Source organism: Nesoenas mayeri (genome assembly GCF_963082525.1).
Source record: "Nesoenas mayeri genome assembly, chromosome: 20".
Lineage (NCBI taxonomy): Eukaryota > Metazoa > Chordata > Aves > Columbiformes > Columbidae > Nesoenas > Nesoenas mayeri.
In genome coordinates, this window is record NC_137569.1 from 2,829,398 (window position 1) to 2,854,127 (window position 24,730).

Here is a 24,730-nt window from a genome sequence, read left to right on the forward strand (position 1 = left end):
GAAAGGGGTCTAAATAGGGTTGCAACTCAAGCTCAACATTCTTATCAGTAAGAATAATGGAGTAAATCTCTACTGACCAAATGAGTTAATTTTGGTTAAAAAGTGATCACCTTTACTGCCTACACTTCCCAGAAGTATCTGGCTAGCCAGATTCTGGTTTCTACTTCTGTGCGTTGTTTTGCTTTTTTGCCCTACAACTTGTCTGAAAACTAAAAGCAACACAAGAAGTGCGTACACACAGGGCACACTTTCAGAAGTTATTCAGCTTCTGCCCACTACAATATAACTGGAATAACTGACTTGTCTTGACATCTGCTTAGGAACACTTGTGACAGGTAAAATAATGCTGAGCATCTACAGGTACCCTAGCCTGCAACGTCCATCCTAGTCTTCACTATTTGTGAAGTGTGCCGTTGCTAAACGACCTATTTACATATGTAAACTATGTAATTAAAGTTATAAAATAAATAGACAACCTTTACATTAGGTAGCAACTTGACAACAAGGTAATAGATCATCCAATTACATCTTTCAAACAAAATGATCTGCGTATGCTGCTCTTTTTTTTTTTTAAATGAAGAAAATCCTTGGCTCACAATCGATTCTGTGAGAACTTCCTTTGTTTTCTTCCTTTATGCTGGATAATTGTGTAAAAACTCCTTAAGCTTAGTTGGATAGTCTGTCATCACTCCAGTTGCTCCCAGATCAAACGCCCTCTTGTATTCTTGTTCTTCATTCAGTACCCAAATATACACCTGTGAGATGGGATAGAAAGACAAGTTATTACAGGAAATACTCACGTTTTTCAAAAGGTGACTTTTGACCTAAATTGTTTAATGTGATAGAGATGATGCTGCATATATTGAAAATGATTACACTGTGATGCCCACAAACATACCCAACTTCTTCCCCCTTGCCTCCTTCAAGGCGGCATTTTCTAGTGGTGACTCTGACCCCATTTCATTACTTCACAAAATAATATTTTGACTTTTGGAAATATCTGAAAAGCCCCAAACGGGTAAACAGTTCAGCAGATTTTAGGCTTAAGTGTGAAGTAGGAAAAACAATGAATCCCAAAGAGATTTAAAAAGATTTTTTCCAAGCATACAGGTCTTCCTTTGCAACTACAGAACTGCAAAACTAACAGTATAAGCTACTGCTCAGGAACCAAAAAGCAACTTACAGTCTCAGGAACGCAACAAAACGTGTTGGGGAGAACACAAATGCATCATAAGGCTGTACCGGTCTGGCTCAAATTCTCACTAGGTTAAAAGCACCTTGCCACACCGTACCTGAATGCCCCGAGCAGTGAGGTGGTCAAAAAGTGCTTTTCGCATTAGCAATCTGTGGAAAGTAGAAAGACGTTATTCAAGAACTTGAAGTATATATGAAATTTTCAATGCCTGTTGATGTTCTGTAATAAATTTTCCACAGAGCATTTCGATTCAATATTTTCCACAATTAGAAACCTAATTATAGCTCAAGCAGCTCAAGACTGACTAACGTAGATACCCAAAAATGTGCATTAGCTACAGATATTTGTATCAACTCTTCTGATGATCAAATCTGGCAGATGATTCCTCCACGGTACAGGTACCCTGAACCACGTCTAATGAATCAATCCCTTTGCTTTCAGAACAGATTTCATCCTTTGCACCAAAACATACCCAGATTCTACTGGCCACTCAAGAAATCAAACTGTCAGATGTCAGAGGCAAGAGCCAGAAGATTTACTGTGATCATGTTCAACCTCTGCAAGCGTATGACTAAGTTTCCTCTAAAGCACGGATATTCTATAAATGCAAAGTGTTACATGCAAACCAAACGCTTTCTCCTCTGACATTATCAAAGTCACAATCCCATGAAATGTGAAAGCCACATTCTGAATCTACCTGCATGCTAATTAGTTCAACACACTTAATGATAGCAACTAAACAGACTAAATTGGAATAATGCCCACGTTACTGCACCTCAACACATTTCAGTGCATACAGGAACACCTACATACGATCTGAGTGTGAGTTATGCTGTGCTGACAAAAACGCTAGAAGAAACTGAAAAAAATTACATAGCTATAATTTACAGAAGTAGCTATAGCAATAGCTAGCCTTAGTTGCTTGAGCCAACTGTTAATATATAGGCAAAATATAAATAAAAATGTAATAAGATTAAAATCTTACGTGTCAGCTAGCCAGATTATAAATTTCTGGCTTCTTGTCATCTTCTGTGGTTCTTTCAGCCTGTTGAGGAAAAGAAAACAAAAAATTACCGGAGCATAGATTAAAGCACTACTTGAGATGCTCCTGCAAAAGGAACATGAAGAATTAATCATGCAGCTTCTCAAATTAGAGCAGTAATTTCACCAAGACGGTGACTTAGAATTGGGTTACACAGGAGAAAAGTGCTCCATTAGAGACGCAGCAGAGATGGGTGTGCAGCAGCATTTTGAGTGAAGTACGAGAAACACAGAGCACATAAAATCTCATATCCACCCTATTACTGATTGCCTCTTGGTCTTAATCAGACTAATTTCTTGAGAAATAGGGAGAAAGTGCAAGAGTGTTATTTGTGCAGCACTGCCACACACATGTATGGCATCAGCACGAGCTGCCTTGTGTAGGCAGCTGCAGGAAGGCGATATTTACAGGAGATGCTGTAAACAGGAAACTCTGGTGTACACAGGCACTTACAACTGAGTAACTCAGAGCTGGCTAGAGATGGATTAAACACAGAGGTTTGCGCAGCTTTCTCTTAGGGATATATAAAAGTGCCTAAACTAACAAAACAGGCTCCTTGGCCCAAGGGTACTGAGTGAACCAATGCTCAAGCTGCCATTATCATTCACCCACCGACCCACTCTCACTCACTTGAGGATGATTGAAGGCATGGGGATTTCCAAGAACTCTTCCTTGAAAGGAACGAAGGGCAGCAGACCTGTGTAGAACAGGCCAAGAAGCAGGAGGACACGTTGCACGCAGAAGATTATGGGAATGTCAGCGTTCTGCAGGAACCAGGAAAGAAAGAGTCCAAATTATCTTGGGAGATTGTTGAGTCTGTTGCAATTAAATCTATTCATAGCGTTTAAAGTTTAGCACTTGCACCCGAAGATTAGGCTGCCCCTGATTTATAGAACCTATAGCTGTAAACCAGCTTTATACCCATATAGCTGTGTGTCAACTAGTGGCCACATCCGTTCTTCTCATAAAAAGAAACACACAACAAGCAATCCTTAGAAAAACAGCTTTTGTACCAGATGAATGATGTGCATAACAGGCTCTGAGAGTTCCTGGCATAAAATCATAACACCCTATATTTTACAGAACAAGAATAAAACATGATTAAGCTTAACTCCTCAAGTAATTTAATGCAGAGTGTAAGGGTGTTAACTGTGCCCGACCTATTGTAACAGTGTAGTAAGCAGAATATCATCTAAGTGCAAGATTTCTCTTTGCACCTACAAGCGTGGTGTAACTGGCTAGATCTTGATTTACAGGGTGCTTTTCTGTACGTTTTTGTCTCCACACAGTAACAAGCAAACAAGAAGTTTAGCTGGACCCATTCTTACCTCCTTGAAACACTTTGATACCACCTCGTAGCTGGCATTCCCCCACACCGTCAAATGCTCTCGCTTATACTGACTCACCAGCTCTGAAACCTGCAATATGAACAAAACCCAAAAGTCTAACATGTATTCATTGAAAATTACATGCAGAATTATTTCACAGAAACTCTACTTGCTACTTTTCAACTATATAAGTCATTAAACAACAAATAGTTCTTCTATACTCTCTCCCATCTTAAGATGATCATGCCGATTTGACTGGGAAGAAACAAGTGTTCAAGTCAACAGATAAAGGGAAAAAACATTATATCTCCAAAAATACTCTAAATAATTTAAGAAAGCTAGGTGGTGAAACAGTATCTGATGGAAAGCAGATTTCCTTAGCTGCAACAAACAATTATCTTTGCACTGACATCATGTTTTATGCTGCTTTAGTAGGCAAATCTTCACATGAAATATAAAAACACGTCTCTAGCACCGTAGCATCGGTTTCATGGCAAGATAAAGGGTCAGTAGAGAGCTGCTTGTGAATATCTTGCACTATCACTTCTCTGGCTTCTGTATTAACCTCAGCCATGGAGCAAGATCTAACACAAAGGGTGAAGCAGTCCAAGAATGAAAATTTTAGTGTTACAGACCGCTACCAGCTCCAAGAAACGGTTGGAATTTCAACATCATTACATGACATTTGTTCTTAGTTCAGTCTAGATTTTCACGTACCTTTTTGATCAACACGTTGTTGTTCACTTTGATGTCAATGTTGACGGGAGTTTGCGGGAAGGCCTCAAACACCTCTTTCAGGAGCGGAATCCGGTTGTCTTTGCCCTCGCTCTGAGATTCTGGGGGAAAAAAAGAACATTGACGCTGCTGTGACCATTTCTAATAAACATTTCTAATTAACTCAGTTTTAGTCTGTATGCTTCATTCAAATCACAGTCCCACAATCCTAAACTTAGTCACTGCCAACTGGCATGAAAAAAAAGTGGTTTCTAGAGCTAGGATTATATTTCCCTTGTAAAGCTTCTCTTATCAAGGTACCTATATAAGCAAATCCACTTTTCTACTCCCTTGGCCAAAATAAGAAACTGCCACACTACAATAATGGAAAATTAGCTACTGTAAATTCAAACAGCAAAAGACAAAAGACTTACCTTTCTGAAATGTGACCTCCAGCTTGCAGAGATATGGTGGAAGTTCCTTAAAAATAAAGGGAAATGGAACATTAATTCAAATGCAGTGAGATAATAATGACTTTTCTCAAAAATGACCAAAAACTGTAATTCATAAGCCATGTACATTAGCTTTAAATACAAAAATCATATGTTTTAAAATATTTCTTGCCTAAAAAGTGATTTCAAAGCACTTCGTTCATTCTTACTTGAACTATCTGGCATTCTTAGGCTTGTCTTGCCTGTAGCTGAATAAGGCAAAACACTTCCAGATGCCTAAAAATTCTGAGAATTCCACTTAAATATCAGCTGGGAAGCTGGTTCTGTAAAACAGGCTTTTAAAGCTGTTCGTGCAGGTGGGATCCATCTCCTGGTCTTCCCATCAAGAGCTGGTCACACGAGGAGGAACCTGTTTCCTGAGCTTCCTTTGCCATCACAGAGAGCTGCTCATCCAACCTGCTATCGGATGGAGTTCATCATCCTCTGGAAACGTCCTGGTTTTTCTCCCTTCACCATGCTATTTTAAGTCAGACAAGATGAATCCTCTCCTTCGATTTGGGGCACCAGACACACACACACAACCTTCCTGCCCACCCCAGCCACTCTGCCAACTCGTTTTTAAACATCATACAACAGCACTAACATTGTTTCTTCAACTTACGGAGTATTTGAGGTCGGATATGTTGACATCAACTCCTGTTGATCTCTTCAGGTTCTCATCGTGGGACACAACCACTTGCTCGTCTTTCGTCAGGTGACAATCCAGCTCCAGCATGTCTGTCCCTATATTCACTGCACTGGAAGCAAAGAATTCTGCCCTGAACCACATGTGTATTTTGCACAGGTCCAAACCTAATGCATATATGTCATTCAATTAAACTAATCCCACTGGAGGTACCTGCTTTGGAAAGTTCTAATCCAATCCCAAATCCACTCAATAGAAGCTTAGCTCATAGAAGAAGTAAAAGAAAGGGGGAAGTTGTAATAATAGTAATGAAAAATAAGTGCAAGAAACCACACACCAGAACAGAAATATAAAGCTTCACTCCAACAAGAAGTGAATTGCTCATTTCATTAGAAAAGATATGTGGAAGGTTTCATTCCAGCAGACAGGGAGAAGTCCCAGCCTGGAGCCCCAACTCTTCCTTCAAAACATTGGGGTGTTCTTTTTATCCCCCAAACAAACCTGGAATGTCTGTGAGCTCAGCCTATAGCAGACCCAAACCTCTGCAACTTCAGTAATGGGCTTTCCCTTCAGAAAAGGGCTTTATTAAGCACAGCCGTGCCATACCATTCACAAATGCAATAACCAAACAAAAATCCCCAACCTAGAACACACTCCCATAAGTGTTTAACACAATTTCTGGTCCAGCTGGGATAATGATCAAGAAGGGGGTTGTCAAATTAAAACCAATTTGTTAACTGTTTTCCAGTGCTGCTAATTAAGAATTAGGAGAGGAACAAAATCCTATTACACATGGAAGACACACAGCTCATTCTATGTAATTCTTCCTCCGGAGGAAAAGCATCTTCAATATGCTGCAGGGGGCTTGCCAAATTCGTAGAAGATGTTTCCATCTAGCACCACATATTATAATTTAACCAGCAAAATTTATTAGAAATATTACTGCTTAAGAAAATCAGGACTGATGCTGCATGGAAAACCAAGAACAACAACTTGTCTTGTTAACGAATTTGAGAATTTGCCAGGCTCTTACTAGCAGCTTGCTGCTAAATAAGCTTCCTGAAAGCGCTGATTTTTTTCAGCTGGAAATCAGTTTGTCCTGCAGCTCTGCAATAACACATCAAGTGGCCATTGCTCCAGATTCAGAGCCCAGACTCAGAAGAACGTGTTGGATTCAGATCCACCTGTCCCACAACTCCAGCTGTGAAGCAGACTCATAGCTGCACAATCGGGTGACCAAGCTCTTTGCTCCTGTTCAATTGTTTTCAAGTAAAAGATCATGCCAGGAAACAGGTCAGAAAAGCCTCACCTTGGAAACTAAGTTTCATTAGGCAAGATCTAATGTAGCCCAATGTAGCAAGTCTGTAAGTACTAAGTTGACTATGTAATTGTATTGCTGTAACTAAAGTGTTTAAAGCTTCCTCCCTAAACAGAGTGTGTTCACAAGAGAGAAGGAAATACAATAAGAAAACATCTGGAGAGTTTTAGTACTTAGCAGGACTTTACAGTCCTAAAGTACATGGCTGTATTAAGGGCAATTAAACTCATAATTAAATTCTTATGGCATCTTTTATGCCAGATCCCCAAATACTTCAAAATACTGTGAGTTTCTCTTTCAGCTTAAAATCAATTATTTTAAAATCTAAAAACACCACAGAAGCATTTAAATACAGTATAACATTATTACAGCTCCCCCCCACCCCCAATCTATTAGGCATTTTATAATGCAAACCAACAAAAAAAATACTGTCTTTGGTATGAAAAGCTTGCAATTGCTTTCCAGAATATCTGTAAGTTAAGCTAGTATAGAACTTGAAATTACTAATAAGGCCTTCCCCCTTCCCTACACTTAGTTTGTATATTACTAGAACAATTCCTTCATTATCATGCAACAGTGTTAAATATTCTCCAATCACTGCTAAAGAGCATAAACAGAACTATTTTCTTGTCAATACTTGGGTTACTGTCAACAAAGCAAAATCAAAGGGACAGGTCTGTATTATCATAAAACATTCTTTGTTTCCTAGCCCAGCCCTTTAAGTACTGCAGCTTAGTAGGGAATGAAATGAAAACAGGTTATGGTAAAACTTTCTTTGTAGGAGCCCTCTGCATATAAAACCAGGATGATATCAAATTAAAATTAAGAAATGGTTAAAAAAAGAAGCAGCGCTTTCCAGAAAGTGTGTTACCAGACTTGGAAAAAGAGAGGCCAGCAGGAAAGGAAGAAAAAAGCACACAGAACACACCAAACTATGCTAAGCTTCCATGGAGATAGAAAATACTGCAGTACTTTGAATAGCGCCGTTTGGTTGGAAAGCTGGCACTGCTCAGCCTGCAAGGAAATGTGCAAAGCGATGAGGCTGCTTAGCACAAGGCAAATTAAAAACCCCAACGAAACAAAGAGAAACCTCCATAATTTGGTCACTGCTTATCGGCAGCTGGAGTTTCAGATATGCTGCTTTTTCAAATGCCTTTGAGAACCGCGTTAGAATTCACCGCTAAAACCCGGAGGCTTAAAAGGCTTTCCAGTACCAACTCAATTTTAAACCCCTAGATAAGAGGCTTTCATGCACTGTGCAAATGAAGTATGTGTATGAAGGGAAAAACATAACACAAACGTTTTTAATAGCTTCACAGACGGTGTATCAGAAGTCAGTTAACATTAGGATTTCAGTCACAATTATTCAAGGAGACAAATTATTAAGCTTCTGCGTAGAGGAGGGGACTTAGCACCATGAAACTGTGCAATATCTAAGATAATTGTTTACAGACAGAATAGCTGTTAACAGACTCAGCCTCCCTGAAATCCAGCCTGGTGTGCTAATCGGCATATTGGTACAGGCTACGATCTGAAATACCTTTTGAGAAACATCAAAAAAACACTGTATGGTATTAGTTATGAGAAAGAGCTTCATAATGATAAACAAATTAATGGAAGTAATCACCATTAAACATGGAAGCAGTATTGTTTCATGTTTTATCAGCTAGCACAGAAAGAATCAGGCCTCAGGAGTTTTATTTCTGGTCTCCTACATTACTGTGTACAAATCAGGGTTTGTGGTATCCTGATTGCCCTGTGTTTAAATTGGAGCGATGTTTAGCAATCCACGGAAGTCATCCCAAGGAGAGATGCCTTCCAGAAACAGGCCGCTGTGCTCCAAACAACCGATGGAATTCCTGTCTGCCTCCGTTGTTCCACCCACCACCACCACCGACAACACCCCTGCTTTAGGGATCATCAGTTTGTACTCACTGGTGAAAGGCTGCCATCGTGTTCTCCAAGTTCTCTCCAGCACCTACAAAACCAACAAAAACGTGTACAAAATCCTTTCCTCCCCCTTAATCCCCATGGAAACAACAACAACAACAAAAGGATTAAAAAATTTACATATTTTGAGGAAATATTTGGATGAATGAGTATGAAGCTAGAGTCAGAAATCCCTGTTGCTGCTAACCTAGCGGGGAGACTCAAGGGATTTGTATAGCACTTTGAATACACAAAACAAAGTCTTTATTTTACCAGAGGCTGGGTGCCCTGTTTTGCCTTAAAGGTGTTGTATTTGGCTATGACAATACAATCCACAGACATGGGAACAGTATATACAAATGTCTGCTTCAGAGTTAGAGCAGTAATACCAGTAAAGGCGGCAAGAAAAACACAACCCACAGCAACAACAAAATACAATTAAATTAAAAATTGCCCGAGACTCTAAAGCTGACATTCCCTAAACACACAACCCAGTTGATGCTCAAAGAGGTGACAATCTCTTTTTCCAGTGCAAGGATACAGCTCAAATCTGTCAATAGAGGTTTGTGCTGCTCGCAGGAGGAGTTCTCATCCACAAGGAATGAGACACAGCAACTCCAGTTCAGAAATGAAAGGATAGGCCAATTACATTTTCTCTTGGGCAAGAGTAAACTCTGAAGCTCTTAAGCCATCATTCTCTGCACAGAAATCAGCCTGGTTAGGGATTGGAAAAGGTTGTGCCATCTCCCTCCCCCGGAAAACAGGCAATATTGGATACTGAAAACCAAAACAACTTCAGGAAGAAACAGGTACTGATGAGGATATCTATGCAAATTTTAATGACTCTTTGCCAGTGATGAATGACAGACTTTGTAAACAACAATTATAAAAGCTTCAATTAAGGCCTTGCCTATTACCACCACCTTACCAGTACATACTTATCCAAGTCTCTGTTTAATTACTTAATTAAAGCAACGCAATTCTCTGCACACACAAGTCGCAGTTTATAATTGTTGCTATCAGGTTAGCTTGCTTTGGTAAGTTTACAAAACAAAAGACTTAACTGACTTAGAATGATAATGACAAAATCCGCGTGGTTTAAGGGAAAGCAGCACAGGGAGTCCACAGCAGCTCCTGTTATTAGACATTCACCAATATTTTATGGAATTTGATGGCAGAACTAAAAATAGGCTGAATGTCAAAAGCAAACAAGGAATAGAGGAGAGCATAAGAATCTCATTAAAGACTTCTGATGATTGCTTTACAGATGGCAAAACGCTTCACAGGACCTGCATGATTAGTTATAAATTAACCGCAATCAAAATTGAGGGTTTAGATAACTTATCAGTTGTGACAACACAGCCCAAACATCCTGAATGATAAGGAAGTGGGGGGGAAAGAACCTGAGTCAGTCTTCAATATGTGAACAAAACAACAGTATCCTAACATTCCGGGGGAGATATTTCCAAAATTAAAACAAAACATGTCAGAGAGGTAGGTATGGCAAAGTCAAACCAGCAGGTAACAAAATGCCTGACTCGTAGTGTTTTGGGGAAATGAGGAAAGAAAAAATTGAGAGATCAGCTGAAATAGGAATTCTAAATCAGCAACGCGGCTTTCACAAACCACACTCAGGAAAGGGAACTACAACAAGCAAGCAATTTGATGTACTCACTCATTTTTCCTCCTTAAAAACGAAAAGGCTGGGCTGACTGAAGGGTTTCTGACATTTTAAGTAAATGCACCTACAGATTCATTTATTGTCCATTTGCGTTGTGAATTACACGTGTTTCCTGTGCAGAAATTGCCTTCCCCAGCATCCTGAGAGCCAGAATGATTGTGATCGCACACTCTGACTTTGAAAGCCCCACCACGGGACAAGCGGGAGTCAATGTCAAGCACTGGCTCAAGGAGATGACCCTTACAAGTTGTTGATTTGGACTTTTCCCTCGGATATAGGCCAAGAAGTGCGCTAGGACAAACATTGCCAGCACGTGCAGGGAGGTGATCGCTCCCTTTTACTCCACACCTGGAGAGTCACATCCAACTCTAGGCTCCAAAGTACAAGACAGCCACGGATCTGCTGGAACAAGTCCAGAAAAGGGCTGTGAATTTGAATGGATGAGAGATTCTTGTATATGGTGAGAAGCTGAGGGTGCTGGAATTGCTCAGACAACAGTATCAAGGCTTAATTATTGATCTCGGAAAGGATCAACTTTAAAATTATATGGAAGTGAAGAAATAATTCAGGGATGCTTCCACTGACAAGCTATAAAGGGATAAGAAAATTATTGCATGAAGAAGCGTCAGAATTAAAAAACTTCACACACAAGGCTTCATCTCAGAGAGGAAAAAGCCAAACAAGTGTTATCTTGATCTCCAAAGTTAATAGGAGTAATGCAACAGGAAACCTGACCTCACATCTAAAGCTACAGCATGACTAAAGCCTGATGAGAACTGAAGTCCCCTAGGAATTTAATTTACAAGGTAAACACTGTAGAGAGCAAAGAGTTAAGTGATCTTGGGTCTCATAGTACCCAATGAGCAAAAAGCTGCTGAGATGCTAAGGGCTGTACTTGTACCGCAGGTGTATTTTGCAGTACACGCGGAGCAATTAAAAGACACGTAGGCTTTGGCTCTCACCACCTACAGACTGATCTTCCCATTGAGTCAGGCTTCCTGTTGCGCTCTTGGCGCTTAGCGCAACACCTGCAATCGGGCTCAGGGCCGTGTATCCCAACTACGGCTATCACGCAAGGAAGAGAGAAGAAAAGATCAAGGAGATCACACCAAGTTCCAATGAAGTCACCTGCAAGCGTTTAATAGCTTGTGAGTTAATGGACAAACAGGTGACAAGCAAAATGTGAACCCTTGTTGGCTGATTGAAACCACAAACCTACCAGGAAACAGCTAATGTACACATTACAAACCAAAAGGTGCGTTTTATGTTATACTTGAGACTATAGAGAAACTTAATCTGTCATATAAATGAAATGAAAGAAATGCAAGTAATAAAAATCTACAAGAGATCAGGTCTAGCTTTTATATTTTAATGATTCAAGGCAGCAGTAGTAGTTAAGGACCATTGGGTAGAACTACGATCAAACACCGCACAAGCTGGCACTAAACACAACATTGAAAACTGTTTAAACTCAGCATCGGACGTACCTTCCATAGAATTCTGGAAAAAACATTTACTAGAAACCCAACTATTTCCATGAACTGAAGGAGGCAGCAGGGAAAGCAAAAAATTGACCTTCACAGAACAGGAAAATACCATTTGCTGTATTTTTTTTCCTCCCAGTGCTTTGGAAAATGTAGAAGAAACTTTAAAGGCGTCTTTTAGCTACTTTAGATAGAAGCAACCAGCCCAACAAAGAGGCCTTGGCAGAAGGGTCTCAAAACGGGACGGGTTTTACCTTTAACCGCCTCCAACAGCAAAGGGAGCAAGAAGAGAATCCCAGCAAATCGCATTTATTCTGCAACCAGAAAGCAAAGCAAATACCCTGTTTCCCCAAACATAAGACAGGATCTTATAGTAATTTTTGCTCCAAAGCTTATTACTTTTTTTACATGTATAGCTGTCTGGACACTATTTAAATTGACTTTGTAAATGAGCTGTAACTAGGGCTTATTTTTGGAGTAGGGCTTATATTTCAAGCATCCTAAAAAATCCTGAAAAATCCTGCTAGGGCTTATTTTTGGGGAAAGAGGGTAAGCAGTTAAAAGGCAAGAAGACTGATCTTTTGTCCCTGACCTAAGCAACAGTCAGTTTTCTCATTCGGAAGAGAAACGCCGTAACTCGGAGTCATTAAGAAGAAAACACAAATGTGTCTGAGAGGCGAAACCCGCGGCCAACAAGCTGGTTCCGACCGACGCGTTTTGAGTTCAGCGATTAATTCGGCGTTGAAATCAAGCACCGGTCAGCAGGTGGCACCTAAAATTAGGTTGCGGGAGGAAGATTTAAAGGGAGCCCGTTGCGAACCCCGCGCAGCAGCCCCGCAACAGCCTCCGAACAGCGCTGCGGGGCCGGGGGCGACCTGAGGGCGCGGGGAAGCGGCCCCGCGGGGCCCCGGAGCCGCTCAGCGCCCGCAGCCGGGTCGGGCTGCAGCCCCCGGGGAGCGGCCGCAGCCCTCGCCCGCCTGAGGGGAGGGAGGGAAGGGCGGGAAGCGGCGGGAACAGCCCCCCCCCCGCAGCCCCTCACTCACCGCCGCGGTGGGAGATGTGCCGGCAGCGGAAGCGCTGCCGCTTGGGCCGGTGGAGCAGCCCCGGACACTTGAGGAGAAGAGCCGAAGTCAAGACGTATCCACCCAACGTAGAGAGCAGGTAAAGCGTCGCCGACATCCTGCACCTCTCGCCGGCTGCCCCGCTCCTCTCCCGGCCCGTTCCCTCCCACCCCTTGCCCGGCCCCGGCGCTGCGGGAGCCGCTGCGGCCGCGCAGCCGCATCGCCTCCCCCGGCGGCAGCGGCACTGCGCAGGCGCGCGGGACCCCCTGCCCTGCCCTTCCCGCCAAGCGCCCTCCCCTCAGGGGCTCGACCACTTGAAGCCCTTCACAAACGCGAGCCATTCCGTTTACACGCTCTAATTTCCCCGCTTCGCTTTCCCCATAGCACGGCCGTTCTTTGTAGTGCTTTTCATTTTATCGATTGCAGGCGGGAGTCGCTAAGTGCTTGGTAAATGTGAATTCATTAAGGCGCGCAGGGGGAGACGGTGTCTGCTCACAGGCAGGGAGGTGGTTTCCACACCCAGCTCATCGGGAATGAACAGAAAACAGGTCTCAAATCCTGTCATGGAGTAGAATTGCTGTATTCTAACAGAGCATTTTGCCGTATATAAGCAGGCTTTTAATTTCAGTTCATCGTTAAAATCGAGGAACAAACTGATAACTTTTAGTTAAAAGCTGAATTGTGCTCACTGTCTGACTGAAAGTCAGAGTTCATTTCTGTAATACTTGATGGAATGAGAAAGCTCTTCAGTGTCTGCCTAGAAAACTACTGCAATTTCTAGTTTTACTCAATATATTCAAAATGAGAGATCTGGGAAACATGAAGGGTAGTAATACTTGGAAAGGCTCTTACACCTTCTTAGTGACCGTACATGTGATTTTGATAACATGAAGTATTAACCTGGAGAATTTGGAGCTTGATTAATTGATGATAGCCTTTATCTGCTGCACAGAAATCCAATTTTAGTAATGCAAATTGGGTCAAAACTGTTCTTTTAGCAACCAAAAGTCTGTTTAATCACTACAAGTCAAGCTATACTGACAATTAAGCTGCTTATAATGAACAAGCTTATACAGCTCTATGTTTTCCACAAATTTACCAGCAGGTTTAGTTTCCAAAGAGATCTGTCATTCCAAAATACAAGTCAGCCTTTTAACAAAATCTCATCCGTGAATACAAATGCAGTAAAATATTTCAACTTGATGTAGATAAGCACAGTTTCTGGCCATGGTGTTAATACAAATCTACAAATCAGAACCGCAATGCCTTTTGTTTTAAGACAAGAGCGAAGACACAATTTCCCACATGCCACTTAAATGCGTCTGTTGTTTCCATAAAAATACCTTATTTAGAATAAAAGATTCTGCCCACCATTGCCTCAGTATGACAAAGGAAACTCCTGATTTCAGACAATGCTAATTTTTTAAATATTCTGAAATATGTATGTAGGAAGATACAATGGGGAAAAGCACTATCATCAAAACACCTCGTAATACAGGCTCAGTATATTGTGATAGCCAGCTTTTATTTTTTACAAATACAAATTTAATAAACAGAAAATTTACGTGTCTCCTGGATTCCTTTATCTGCTTTGATATCAGACCTTATTTTCAATCTGACTATTTCAGTGAAATACAGATCGCCCTGACAGCTGTTTGCTAACAGACATGCATCAAAATCCATGATTTGGATTGACCATAGTATTTTTAAACTAAAATCTACCCAAATAATTCTTATTGTGTAATTGCTTTTAGTATTCCTCGGAGAACTTTGTAACTCATTAATTGTTGGCTTTCTTTGGGAGGAAAGCAGGGTCCGCGTTCTGTCACGTACGCGTACGGAAACCGAAGCACCCACAGTCCGTCAGATGGAAGCGTTATTTCTTGCTTCTCAGGGTAAAATACAGGACAAGGTGGTGGCCCTGGCTGAACCTGAGAACAAAAGGAAATATGAGGAGATAATCAAACATCATTAGAATTAAAAAACCCCCCAAACTTAAGAGCAAATTAAATCCAAGGAAGTCTATGAAGCTTTTCCTCCAGATAGCTTACCCACTTCAGCACACCCACTATTGAGACATCCATACATTTCCAGTTTCATCACAGTGAAGATGCTGAATTTAAGGCTACATATCAGCTCCTACCACAGAGATCTGAGGCACAAACACGAGCCTCTCGGGCAGCAGTAAATGCTGCGTTAACAGTGGATTTCAACACCGTAGCACGGGTATCCCTGAGCTGTAACCTCACTTTAAACCGATCTAGATTTGGAAGGATTGTAAATGGAGCTGCTTCTCCATTTTTTAATAACACTTGAAAATGGGAAAAAAAAAAATCTCAAATTAAAAAAAACAACCCACCTTTTCACCTCCTGAATTCAAAGGGTAACAAATAATAATTGATCTCAGCAATGAGTCACTGCTTTTCCCTACGACATTAAAAATGATGAATTCATTCTTACGCAGTCATTACTCATCTTTTAAAAAAGAAGCAATTATTACTGTATGGAATGCTATGAATTCATCCTTGATATTTTTTAAAACTTACTTTAGGTAAAGTATAAAGCTGGCATAAGTCAATCTGGAAATTTAAAAAGACCCAGCTGTTTATAAAAGAGATACTTTTGGCAACTGCTGCCTTAGAGAACCTGATGGAAATCATTTGAGTCGGAAAGTGGTTTTCGTAGCACTCGTCTGCCACCCTTTGCCCATCACCCTTGTGCTTTCCAGTCCTGCAATTAATCTTGCGACAACCGAACCTGTCTCTGCAGTGACCAGGTTCCCTCTCCCGTTTCTTACCTGGGGCGTCAACGTGATCTGCAGCGGAGCATCAGGAACCACCACGAAGAGCCTCATGAACTGAGCGTAATGTGGCTTCAGTCCCCGTCCCTGAGTCGAGGACAGGATGTACAGCGGCATGTCAGAGTTGAGGGCTTTGATGGCGGATTCCTTCGGCCCCCCTCCCATCACTTTCATCACTTTATCAGGCCCTGAACACATGAACCTCCGACCACGTGCATCTTCATATTCAAATCCTACAAAAGCTCGAGCTATGTCGTCTCTCCGTCTTCCTCTTCCCATCACAACCGCGCTTCTTTTGCCAGGAACGGCTTTGTTGGGTGCAGGCCAGGAACTGGTATCCAAGTCTCCTTCATCTTCAGTTCTTGTCCTGATGACAATGTCCCAAGGCATTAAATAGTTTGTTCCCGGGATAAAGCCTTGCTGATCTAAACCTGTGTGGAAGTTGTAAGCCTTAGCAGGCCCCAGCTTAACCAGTGACCAACTGGAGAATTTGGGCAAAAGGCCTTTGGGGCAATTAGAATGGAGCATCCCAGGGAGGTACTCGACAGTGGACGCCTGACGGTCTACCAGGCTTGGCCTTTTCTCGCTTTTGGAGTCTCCGCTCTGCCCGTGACTTTCTGCGTTGTCCCCTCCACCCTGGGCATCCGGCGGGTAAGTGCCCAGGCTGCCCGTGGACTGGCCCAGGCTGAGGGCCAAGCTCAGGCCTGTGCTCTCTCCCTGGGTCTGAGGTTCTTTTTCTTTCAGTTTCTCGATCTCGCCTTCCGGAGGAGCAGGCGATGACTCGTCCCGCGCAGGTGCTGGATCAGGCGTGCTTGGCTGAAATATGGGAAAGTTGATGTGCTCCAGTTTCCCACAGCATTTTTCTTCCAGCAGCTATGAGAAAGAAAACAGTTAACTTTCATCTTCCATCTCTGAGATGAGATAGTTCAGAATCGTCACATTCAGCAGCTACAATTAAGATTCAAGAGGTTTGAGAACCAAAGCAGCGATGGGAGTACAGCCCACAGACAGGATGGACTTTAAATCCACATTAACCAACGCACTTGAAATGCGGATGATCCACATGCACGCACTGGAATTGCCCACACTGGTCAGCCCATCGTGCAAAGTTTACAACTTGAGAAGGTCAAGAAGAAACTTACTTCTAGTCACTTCAGAATACAGACCTGTTGATGAAGCAAAAGCACTGCTTGAAGCAAAAATAGAGATGTAAGAGTTACCTGGTAAAAGTCATAATTAGCTGCTTTGATATCAAAGGGATCATCCCGAGGAGCTTGTTTCCTTCCACAGTTACAGGCACCAGTGGAACGAGCTCGGCTGTTGTGGTACAGAACTGGGGGATTTCTGTCTGCTTCCGGCTTTTCCCCTAAAAGCAAAAGCAATCAAACCCTAAACAAATTGCTCACCACTGCCAGAGACTCTTTAATTCCCTTCATCCACTGCTTCCTCCTTGCTCTATACATATGCAAAATTATTTGCCAGCAATGCCAATTTGTCAAGCAACCCCCCTCCCTTTCTGACTTTCCGTAGGAAGTTCCAGTGTAGGTTATACCACTAAACTGAATCTTATTTGTTTTTACAATCCCTTCCTAAAAGGCATAATAGTTCTGCCTGCTATCAGAAAAAACAAAAAGGGGGGGACAACACCACTTATACTTCCTAGAGAACTTCTATTCTCCTACACATCTCTTGTTAGGACTCCAGTGTAATGTCTCTGATTAGCAAGATGGAATCAGTTACAACTAAAAGCACAGTTACTACTAAAAGTGGACTCGCTCCTAACATCAACATCAATGAAACCTGCACAACAGCTCTGCTACAATTAACCCCACTGTACAAAGACGAAGCTTTAAAGCTGCCAACGTTTCATCTTCCATAAACACGCAAGAGTCTGTATTCTCAGCCTAAAACGAGCCGTTTTAAAGCAGATACAAAATTAAAGCATGAAACCAAATAACCACCGAGCTCCTTTACCTGCTTTTGGGAGCAGATGGAACTTGTGCACGCAGTGCTGGTCGGTTAAACTTCGCTCTTCGCACAGCTGGTGCCCGTTGCTCCAGAACTTGTAGCAGTCCTCGTTCAGCTGCATGGCGTACTTGTGGAACGCCGGTCCGCGGGCGTGCTGGCTGTACACACGCAAGGCCTGTGCCAGCTGGTTCTTATGGACGGTCATGGTGTAATTGTGGGGCAGGTTGGACTGATAGGCGCTGTGGGCCATGGGAAGAGCTTTCTGGCAACGGTTTTCTGAGAACTTGGTGTCAATATCTAAATAGCTTTCCAAGACCTTGATGCTGCTCATGATTTTTGAGCTCAGTTCCCCAGTGAGAGAGTTCGGGTCGTCATCTTTGGCGTCAATGGTTACTTCGTACAGTTTTAAAGCTGTGGCCACCCACTTCTGGTAGGTCGGGAGCTCGAAGTGAGAGGGCTGTGGGTTCCTCCCCACACTGTCATCGAAGCCCTTCTTGCTGAGCACCAACTCCACGTGCTGCCACAAGAACTCCTTGAGGGTGCAGTCCACAAGCTGCCCAGAGGAGCTGGAGCTGCTGCTGCTGCTCTCCGCATGGAAGGACAGCTGCTGCCGGCCGTGCCGCATCATCTGATACCTCCTGGGTCCTGACAGCGTGGGGGCCAGCAGCGAGTCAGTCTCCCTCATGGTGCAGTTGTTCCTGAGTTGCTCGAGGAGCATGGCCACCGGATCGTCTCCATCCTGGGCCACGATGTACACAAAGGCCTGGTTAGCGGGCACGGTGAACAGGCAGTTGATGCTCTGGTTGGTCAGGACCCTGCTCTTGCGGAAGATGCGGTAGATCTGATCCTCCAGAGCGTGCTGCAGCCTCCTCTTGGGGGAGTGCTTCTTGGGGGGCGGCTTGTCCAGGTGACCGCAGGGGTCCTGGCCCCTGCTTGGGACGGGATCCAGTTTCAGCGCCCCGTTGAGCTGGAAGAGGAAGAGGAGGCGTGGAGGGCACGGCCTGCAGTTGAGCTTCCACTCCTTGCCGACCGGGCAGTCTTTGATGGCGGCTTTCAGGGTGGGCAGGACCTTCTGCCGCAGCCCGTCCAGCGCCCTGAAGACGCGGTCGTAGGTGATGTCGAAGGAGCAGGTGGGGTGCACCAGCAGCAGAATGTGGCAGACGGAGAAGAGGTAGAGGAGGCTCAGGCAGTGCAGCTTCTCCTGGTGCTTCCAGAACTCATGAGCCTCGGCGTGCGGCAGCGGCCCCGGCCCCCCGGGCCGGTTCTCCCTGCTCTCCGCCTTGGCCAGGTCCCCGCAGGCCCGCAGCAGCTGCGATGTGTCACAGATGGACGTGAGCACCAGGTACAGCACCCGGTTCTCCTGGCTGTAATAGGCCTCCAGGTGGTTGTAGTCCTTGCTCGCCAGGTCAAACTCCTCCCCCGGGTCTCCGTCCGCCAGCTCGGGGTCCTCCTCCTCCGGGAAGAGCGGGAAGACCTGTCGGTCGCACACGGTGCTCACCAGGGCCTCCTTCTCCGAGCACAGCTGCAGCGCCGTCTTCCCGAAGATCCCCACTACGCACACCTCCTCATCGCCGCCTCCCCCCGCCTCGGCGGCGGCCGTGGCGCTCAGCAGCAGCTCCCGCAGCCCCATGGGCCCCACCGCGGCCCCTCCGGGCGGCGCCGCCGGGAACGGCATGGCCGGGCCGCGCCTCGCTCCGCCGGCGCACGGAAGCGGTAGCGCCCCCGCGCATGCGCCGTGCGAGCCAAGCGGGAGGGGATGCGACCGTGCCCGAGGCTGCGGGTTCGAGCCCAGCCGGCGCCAGGCGGGACCGGGGGCGGCGCAGACACAGCCGGAGGGAGCAGGGCTGCAAGGGACAGCTGCGGCACCACGCTGCGATGAGCCAGCAGCGATGCCGCGGTGTAACGGCTGAGTATGGACAGCACAGCATCAACTGCAGGAATCCTGCGGCCAGGGTGCCGGGATTCCCCCAAAATTGGCGCAGGATGGGAGGGCAGCGCCCTGACAGACCTCACCAGGATGGCGGGTCATGGCTCTGCCAACTCATGTCCAGCATCATCTCTCTGGAAAAAGGCTCCAGCGGTTGGAGAAAACGGGTCCCTGTTGCCCTGTCCTCCGCTGCAGCTGAACTTGACCCTGAGGGAGCCGTTTGTGTCCTCGGCTTCGAGCTGGGCAGTGCGATGTGCCACCAGCCCGAAGCGAGGACACGTGGCAATTGCTTCTTACGTTCTTACCCACATCACTGAGTTGCTGTGGAAACTCGTAGCCTCTCACTTCAATAGTGTTATGGTGCGAAACCACTTATTTTCTTTGAATCTGTGTAATTACCATCAAGATCTTTCTTGTTAAAAAAAGGATAAAACAAAACAGAATTTCAGTAAATACATATTTATACCAAATTTCAGCAAATACATATTTATACCAGAAGCAGCATCAGTGCTGGGAACAAAATAGTCCACACTCCAGCAGCAGCCAGGTAGCAAATACTTCAGAAAGTTCATGGTTTTTTTGCCATTAACAGATAAGATGCAACCAGATTGAGACTCATTAAATAGATGGTGCCTTTAAAAAGCAGAAATCTGCTAAATAATTTCCCGTTCTCATACGCACTAGATTTAATTAAAAATACATATGCCTGAGCGAGATAAAAATGGGATTCAAGCGGCTTCCTGACCATGAGTGAAAAAGACATTGTTCCATAAACCTACTTTTGTTCATCGAAGCTGTTTGCGGCGCTGAACCGGGCGGGCGAGGGGCTCCTTGGGTGAGCCATCTGTCAAAATAAGAAAGGGGTCAGATCCTGGAAGATGAACTTAGTACTAATTATGACTGAGCTAAAATATAGTGTAATTCTTAACGGACAACATAAAAGGAAACCGACACAGCAAATCCTTAAAATAAAAGGCATTAGTAACCATCAGATTTTGTGAGGCACTAGAAGTCCCATCGAAAAAGCAACTTTTCTTCTTACCATTGTCAAACAACCTGCTGAAAGCCAGGCAACGGCATTTCCATTCTGCGCTTTCCTTACCATTAAAACGGGAATCACTAAAACAATTGGCCTTATTTATGGGCACTTTTGGGTATGAATTACGGAGAGACTGTAAAGTGTAACACACACAAATGGCATTGCACCATAGGGAAAAAGATCAGGATGAAATCCCACGGATTTTAAAGCCACGTTATAGTTTCAAAACGAGCAACACCACAACTTGCCTGAAATTTGCGCCGCAGTGCCTGTGTCATTATTGGTGTCAACCCAGAGCCACATTCAATGTTTTCTTTGCTGTTGAGTGGAGTGCCACCGGGACTTCTGAAAGGATTGCAAACATGGGGAACTATGGTTAGTTCTCTGCTTTTTCTAGGAAAAGAAAACAAGAGAATAGAAAAAAACTTACCTCTGTATATTGACTTTCTTCAGATGTTTTCGAAGATCTAACTGGTTTTTAGGAGGGGTACTGACAGAATAAAAGAAATTATTAAAATGTTTTGCACTGTGTAAGCAATGTTAATCACTGTTTCAAACAGAAAATATAGTAACAAAGAAAGGGAGAACATATCTTACATTAAAGAGTTTGTAACGTGAGCTGATGGCTTGGATTTAGGCCTCAGAGTAACACTCTGTAAATCTGAGACTGTAATTAACGCCCTGCGTGCCTTCACTGGTGATTCTGCCTAGAGTCAGAAAAGAAGTGTTACTACAAATAAACTTTTAATATTTATACTCCAAAAGATTTCTGTGGTTTTTGACTTTTATGCTTTTTGAATGTGCCTTGGATAAAGAACAGATTTATTAAAAACCCCCAGACTTTTGCAAACGAGATTTCAGCTGGGCACAAGAAAGCCCAACATCTATAGATAACGCACAGACAGGAAGCTACATGAGAGCTACATGCCCTTAATGTGAAATGAGAACTATCCTGCACGCCCGACAAGATGGGAATTAAGTCACTGAATTTCTTCGCTTCAAATATCCAGGTGCAGAATTAGGATTACTTAAGGTGATCACTGGGTTTTTGGAAGAGAAGGATTAATTTAGTGAAAAATGTTTAGCGGGGCTAAGATAAGTGTTCCAGGAAATACAGGGGTTACAGGGTGGCGTTTGCCTTGATGCATCATCACCCATTTATCCATCCATCCTCCAGTTTACCTTGTCTGTTCTCAGGTTGCTGCCTGTCTTCTTCAGTTTTACATTCAGGAGATCTTTGAGAGTGATCTGCATCGGCCCGTCTTTTTTTGGTGCTGGGGCCTGAAAACAAAAATGAGGATTGGCAAGTGACAGAGCATTCACAAAGACGCACCTTCCTGATGAAACCAGGTCCAAAACACTCAGACACGAATGAAGAAATAGAGGAACGTCCTCAGTGCCTACCAGGGGTGCTTTGGAGCCGTTGCCCCGTTTGAAGAGGAGAGGTGCTGGGGGCAGTTTTGGTGGGGGCAGTGGTGGTGGAGGCGGAGGAGGTGGCGGGGGCGCAGATACAGGTGGGGGCGCAGATACAGGCTGCTGTTGCGGTGCAGAAGGCCCGGAGACTGGTGATGGGCCCATCGGTGTTTGTACAGGAACACCCAGAACCGGTTTATTACACTTTTGACAAAGGGAATTTTCTGAAGACAAGGCTGCAATTCCATTTGTCTGAAAGAAAACAAATAAGTAAGAGAATATTACATCTACTGGCAGAGATAACTCCAGAGAACAGAGGTTCTGACTTCAATTGATCCAGAGAGACATAAAAAGCCTCTTATGAGACTCACCAGCAAACCAGTTCACTCAAACCATGAAGTAACCACAGTTTATCCAAAATGCTGAATGCCAAGAAGTGACACAATGCCCCATGAGAAGCTCTTAAGATTTCAGTTCACCTGCACTGACCACAGTTTCCCACGTGCTTACACAAGCCAACACTCCCCTGCCCCGCTGAGACTGAGACTCACCTGGAGTGTCCCTTGTAGTCTGGAAAATTCAGTTTCCAACTTTTCCAGCTGCTCTCTGAACGCATTCAGCTCCCTTAAGTAGATTTGTGACGGAAATATGGTGTCTTTAACCACCTTAAAACTCTAAGCATAAAAATAAACCAGATAAGCATTTTGACAACCCAGTTATGTTTCCAGAGACAGGGCTACGATTACCACTGAAAGTTCTATCACAAAGTCTTCACCTTGCAGTGAACAGTGAAGATACACAATGTGAAGATACAGAATTTCAACATATAGTTCCTTGGGTGACCTTCTCCAAAAACACTTTAGCTTCATCTAGGAATTCTAAAGTATAATTCACATTTGACCTGAAAAGCTCACACAATCACTCGGCTATTAAAGAAAAACTGCACCCTGTGTCACTGCAAATCCTCCTGATATTTCAATTAAAAACCCTACAAATGCACATATGGATTTAATGTCCACAGACGCCTTCACACTCTTATCGTATTTATTCCTTCAACAGTAAACATAAAATATACTTTAGATGTTTCAATAGACATAACTAAATCTACAGCTTAGTTCTCGAGTCTGACTGTATATCCTGCCCTGAGCACTAAGAACAAACTCAATAGTTGGCGAAAAATAGAGAAGTAGAAAAGTTACCTGTGCAACCGTGTTCTGGCACCAACAGTATAACAACGATGCTGTTGTCGTAAAGGGTTTTACCACATTTTTGACACTGGGCAAGGCCAATGACCAGAGTGAGGACAGATGGCCTGGGACAGACGATGCGTTCAGAGGAAGATCACCTGCTGACCTGGGGCAGAACATTTCCCAATGAGGCCATAATTGTATTTATCATTTCAACCTTTAAAAACGTTAACTGTCACCAACCACCTGGAAATCACAAGTACCAACAGCAGCAGGTGATTACAGTGCAAACACGAGCACAGAGACCAGGAAAGAGTGAGATACGCTTTGATAAAGGGGGGAGAAAAATATTATATTTGCAATACATTTTTGTCCAAATTGCTTTTCTTATATGTTAAAGTTAATGATACAGTACTAGAAGATATACAAGATAAAATAACTCATCCATGCTAGGATGTGGATGGGTGCCGAGCACCACCCCATTACCTCAGTTCCATGAACTATCGGGACCCAAAAATGGGGTTAAAAAGAAAAGTTCAAACTGAGCATCTTACCAAGGAGAAGGACAAACTGAGTCCTCCTGGGGCTTTGCAGCTTCTATTTTTTTCTCAAGCACAAATTTTGCTCTGGCTCTGTGTTTTCGTCGGCGTTTCTTATACTTTGCCATTACTGTTAAAAAACACAAATTTAAAATTAATGTATGTGAATATACCCGCCTTCACGTGAGGACAGAGCTACATAGTGAAGAACGTGGGCTGCATCTCAACAACCCATCACGAGTTATTCACAGTTGTCTTGCTACAAGCAATACACACAACTGATAAAAAATAGACCCTTAAGTTCCTGAGACCCGCCGGGTTGTGTTTGTACCCGAGAGGAGCCAACAGTGTAAAAAGCACCACTGCAGATGGGCTTGTATTGACAGCTTTTCTTTATCCTGAAGCGACAAACGCTGCGTTTTGGGGAAGTTACACTTGCGAATCGAGGCAAAAGACACGAAGAAACCACAGGAAGGGCCCTGGGCTCCCCTAAAACCGGAGGCTCAAGCGTTACCTCAACGACCGCCCCTCAACCCCGCCCACCCGCACCGAGGAGCGGCCGGCTCCTCACACGGCTGGGGCGGCGGGACGGGGCGGGGGTGTCCCGGGGGGACCGGGGACACGGGGGAGAGGGGGGGGGGGGGGACGGGGAGAGGGGGGGGACCGGGGACACGGTGGGGGTGTCCCGAGGGACCCAGAGCCTTCTTCCCCCCCCGCTTCCCCTCAGCCCCGCTCACCTCCCGCCCGGCGCCGCCGATTCAAACCGCTCCCCGCGCCGCGCGCAGCCAATGGGAGCGCCGCTCTCTGCCGTCCCGGCCGCCGCCCGTGCTAGCCGCGCGCTGATTGGACAGATGCGAAGAGCCAATGGCGGGCCCGGCGCTGTTCCGCCCCGCCCTCGGGCTCGCTGAGGAGATCCGCCCCGCCATTGGGTGAAAGGTTTTTCAGCCCCGCCCAGCAGCTGCAGGACA

General features: G+C 44.4%; 3 protein-coding genes across 3 annotated transcripts; all 3 read right to left on the reverse strand.

Annotated features, from left to right (window-relative positions):
* Positions 1–632: 632 nt before the first annotated feature.
* GDPD1 (glycerophosphodiester phosphodiesterase domain containing 1) lies at positions 633–13,007 on the reverse strand (the record flags this gene model as incomplete). The annotated part of the gene is made up of 10 exons (XM_080357277.1): positions 633–755; positions 1,293–1,344; positions 2,181–2,240; positions 2,868–3,001; positions 3,566–3,655; positions 4,283–4,401; positions 4,714–4,759; positions 5,393–5,528; positions 8,670–8,712; positions 12,872–13,007. The coding sequence occupies 10 exons, from the start codon at positions 13,005–13,007 to the stop codon at positions 633–635; spliced, it is 939 nt and encodes a 312-aa protein (XP_080213403.1).
* An 877-nt stretch (positions 13,008–13,884) lies between these two features.
* SMG8 (SMG8 nonsense mediated mRNA decay factor) lies at positions 13,885–19,337 on the reverse strand. Its single transcript, XM_080357351.1, has 4 exons — positions 17,664–19,337; positions 16,910–17,055; positions 15,687–16,562; positions 13,885–14,820 (listed from the first exon to the last, which is right to left on the reverse strand). Exons 1-4 carry the CDS (start codon positions 19,330–19,332, stop codon positions 14,623–14,625), a joined length of 2,889 nt encoding a protein of 962 aa, XP_080213477.1. The 5' UTR covers positions 19,333–19,337; the 3' UTR covers positions 13,885–14,622.
* A 1,022-nt stretch (positions 19,338–20,359) lies between these two features.
* On the reverse strand, positions 20,360–24,530 carry PRR11 (proline rich 11; the record flags this gene model as incomplete). Its single annotated transcript, XM_080357028.1, has 10 exons — positions 24,500–24,530; positions 23,778–23,892; positions 23,236–23,389; positions 22,588–22,710; positions 22,028–22,288; positions 21,806–21,904; positions 21,221–21,330; positions 21,054–21,113; positions 20,872–20,968; positions 20,360–20,428 (listed from the first exon to the last, which is right to left on the reverse strand). Exons 2-10 carry the CDS (start codon positions 23,888–23,890, stop codon positions 20,360–20,362), a joined length of 1,086 nt encoding a protein of 361 aa, XP_080213154.1. The 5' UTR covers positions 23,891–23,892; positions 24,500–24,530.
* Positions 24,531–24,730: the final 200 nt, after the last annotated feature.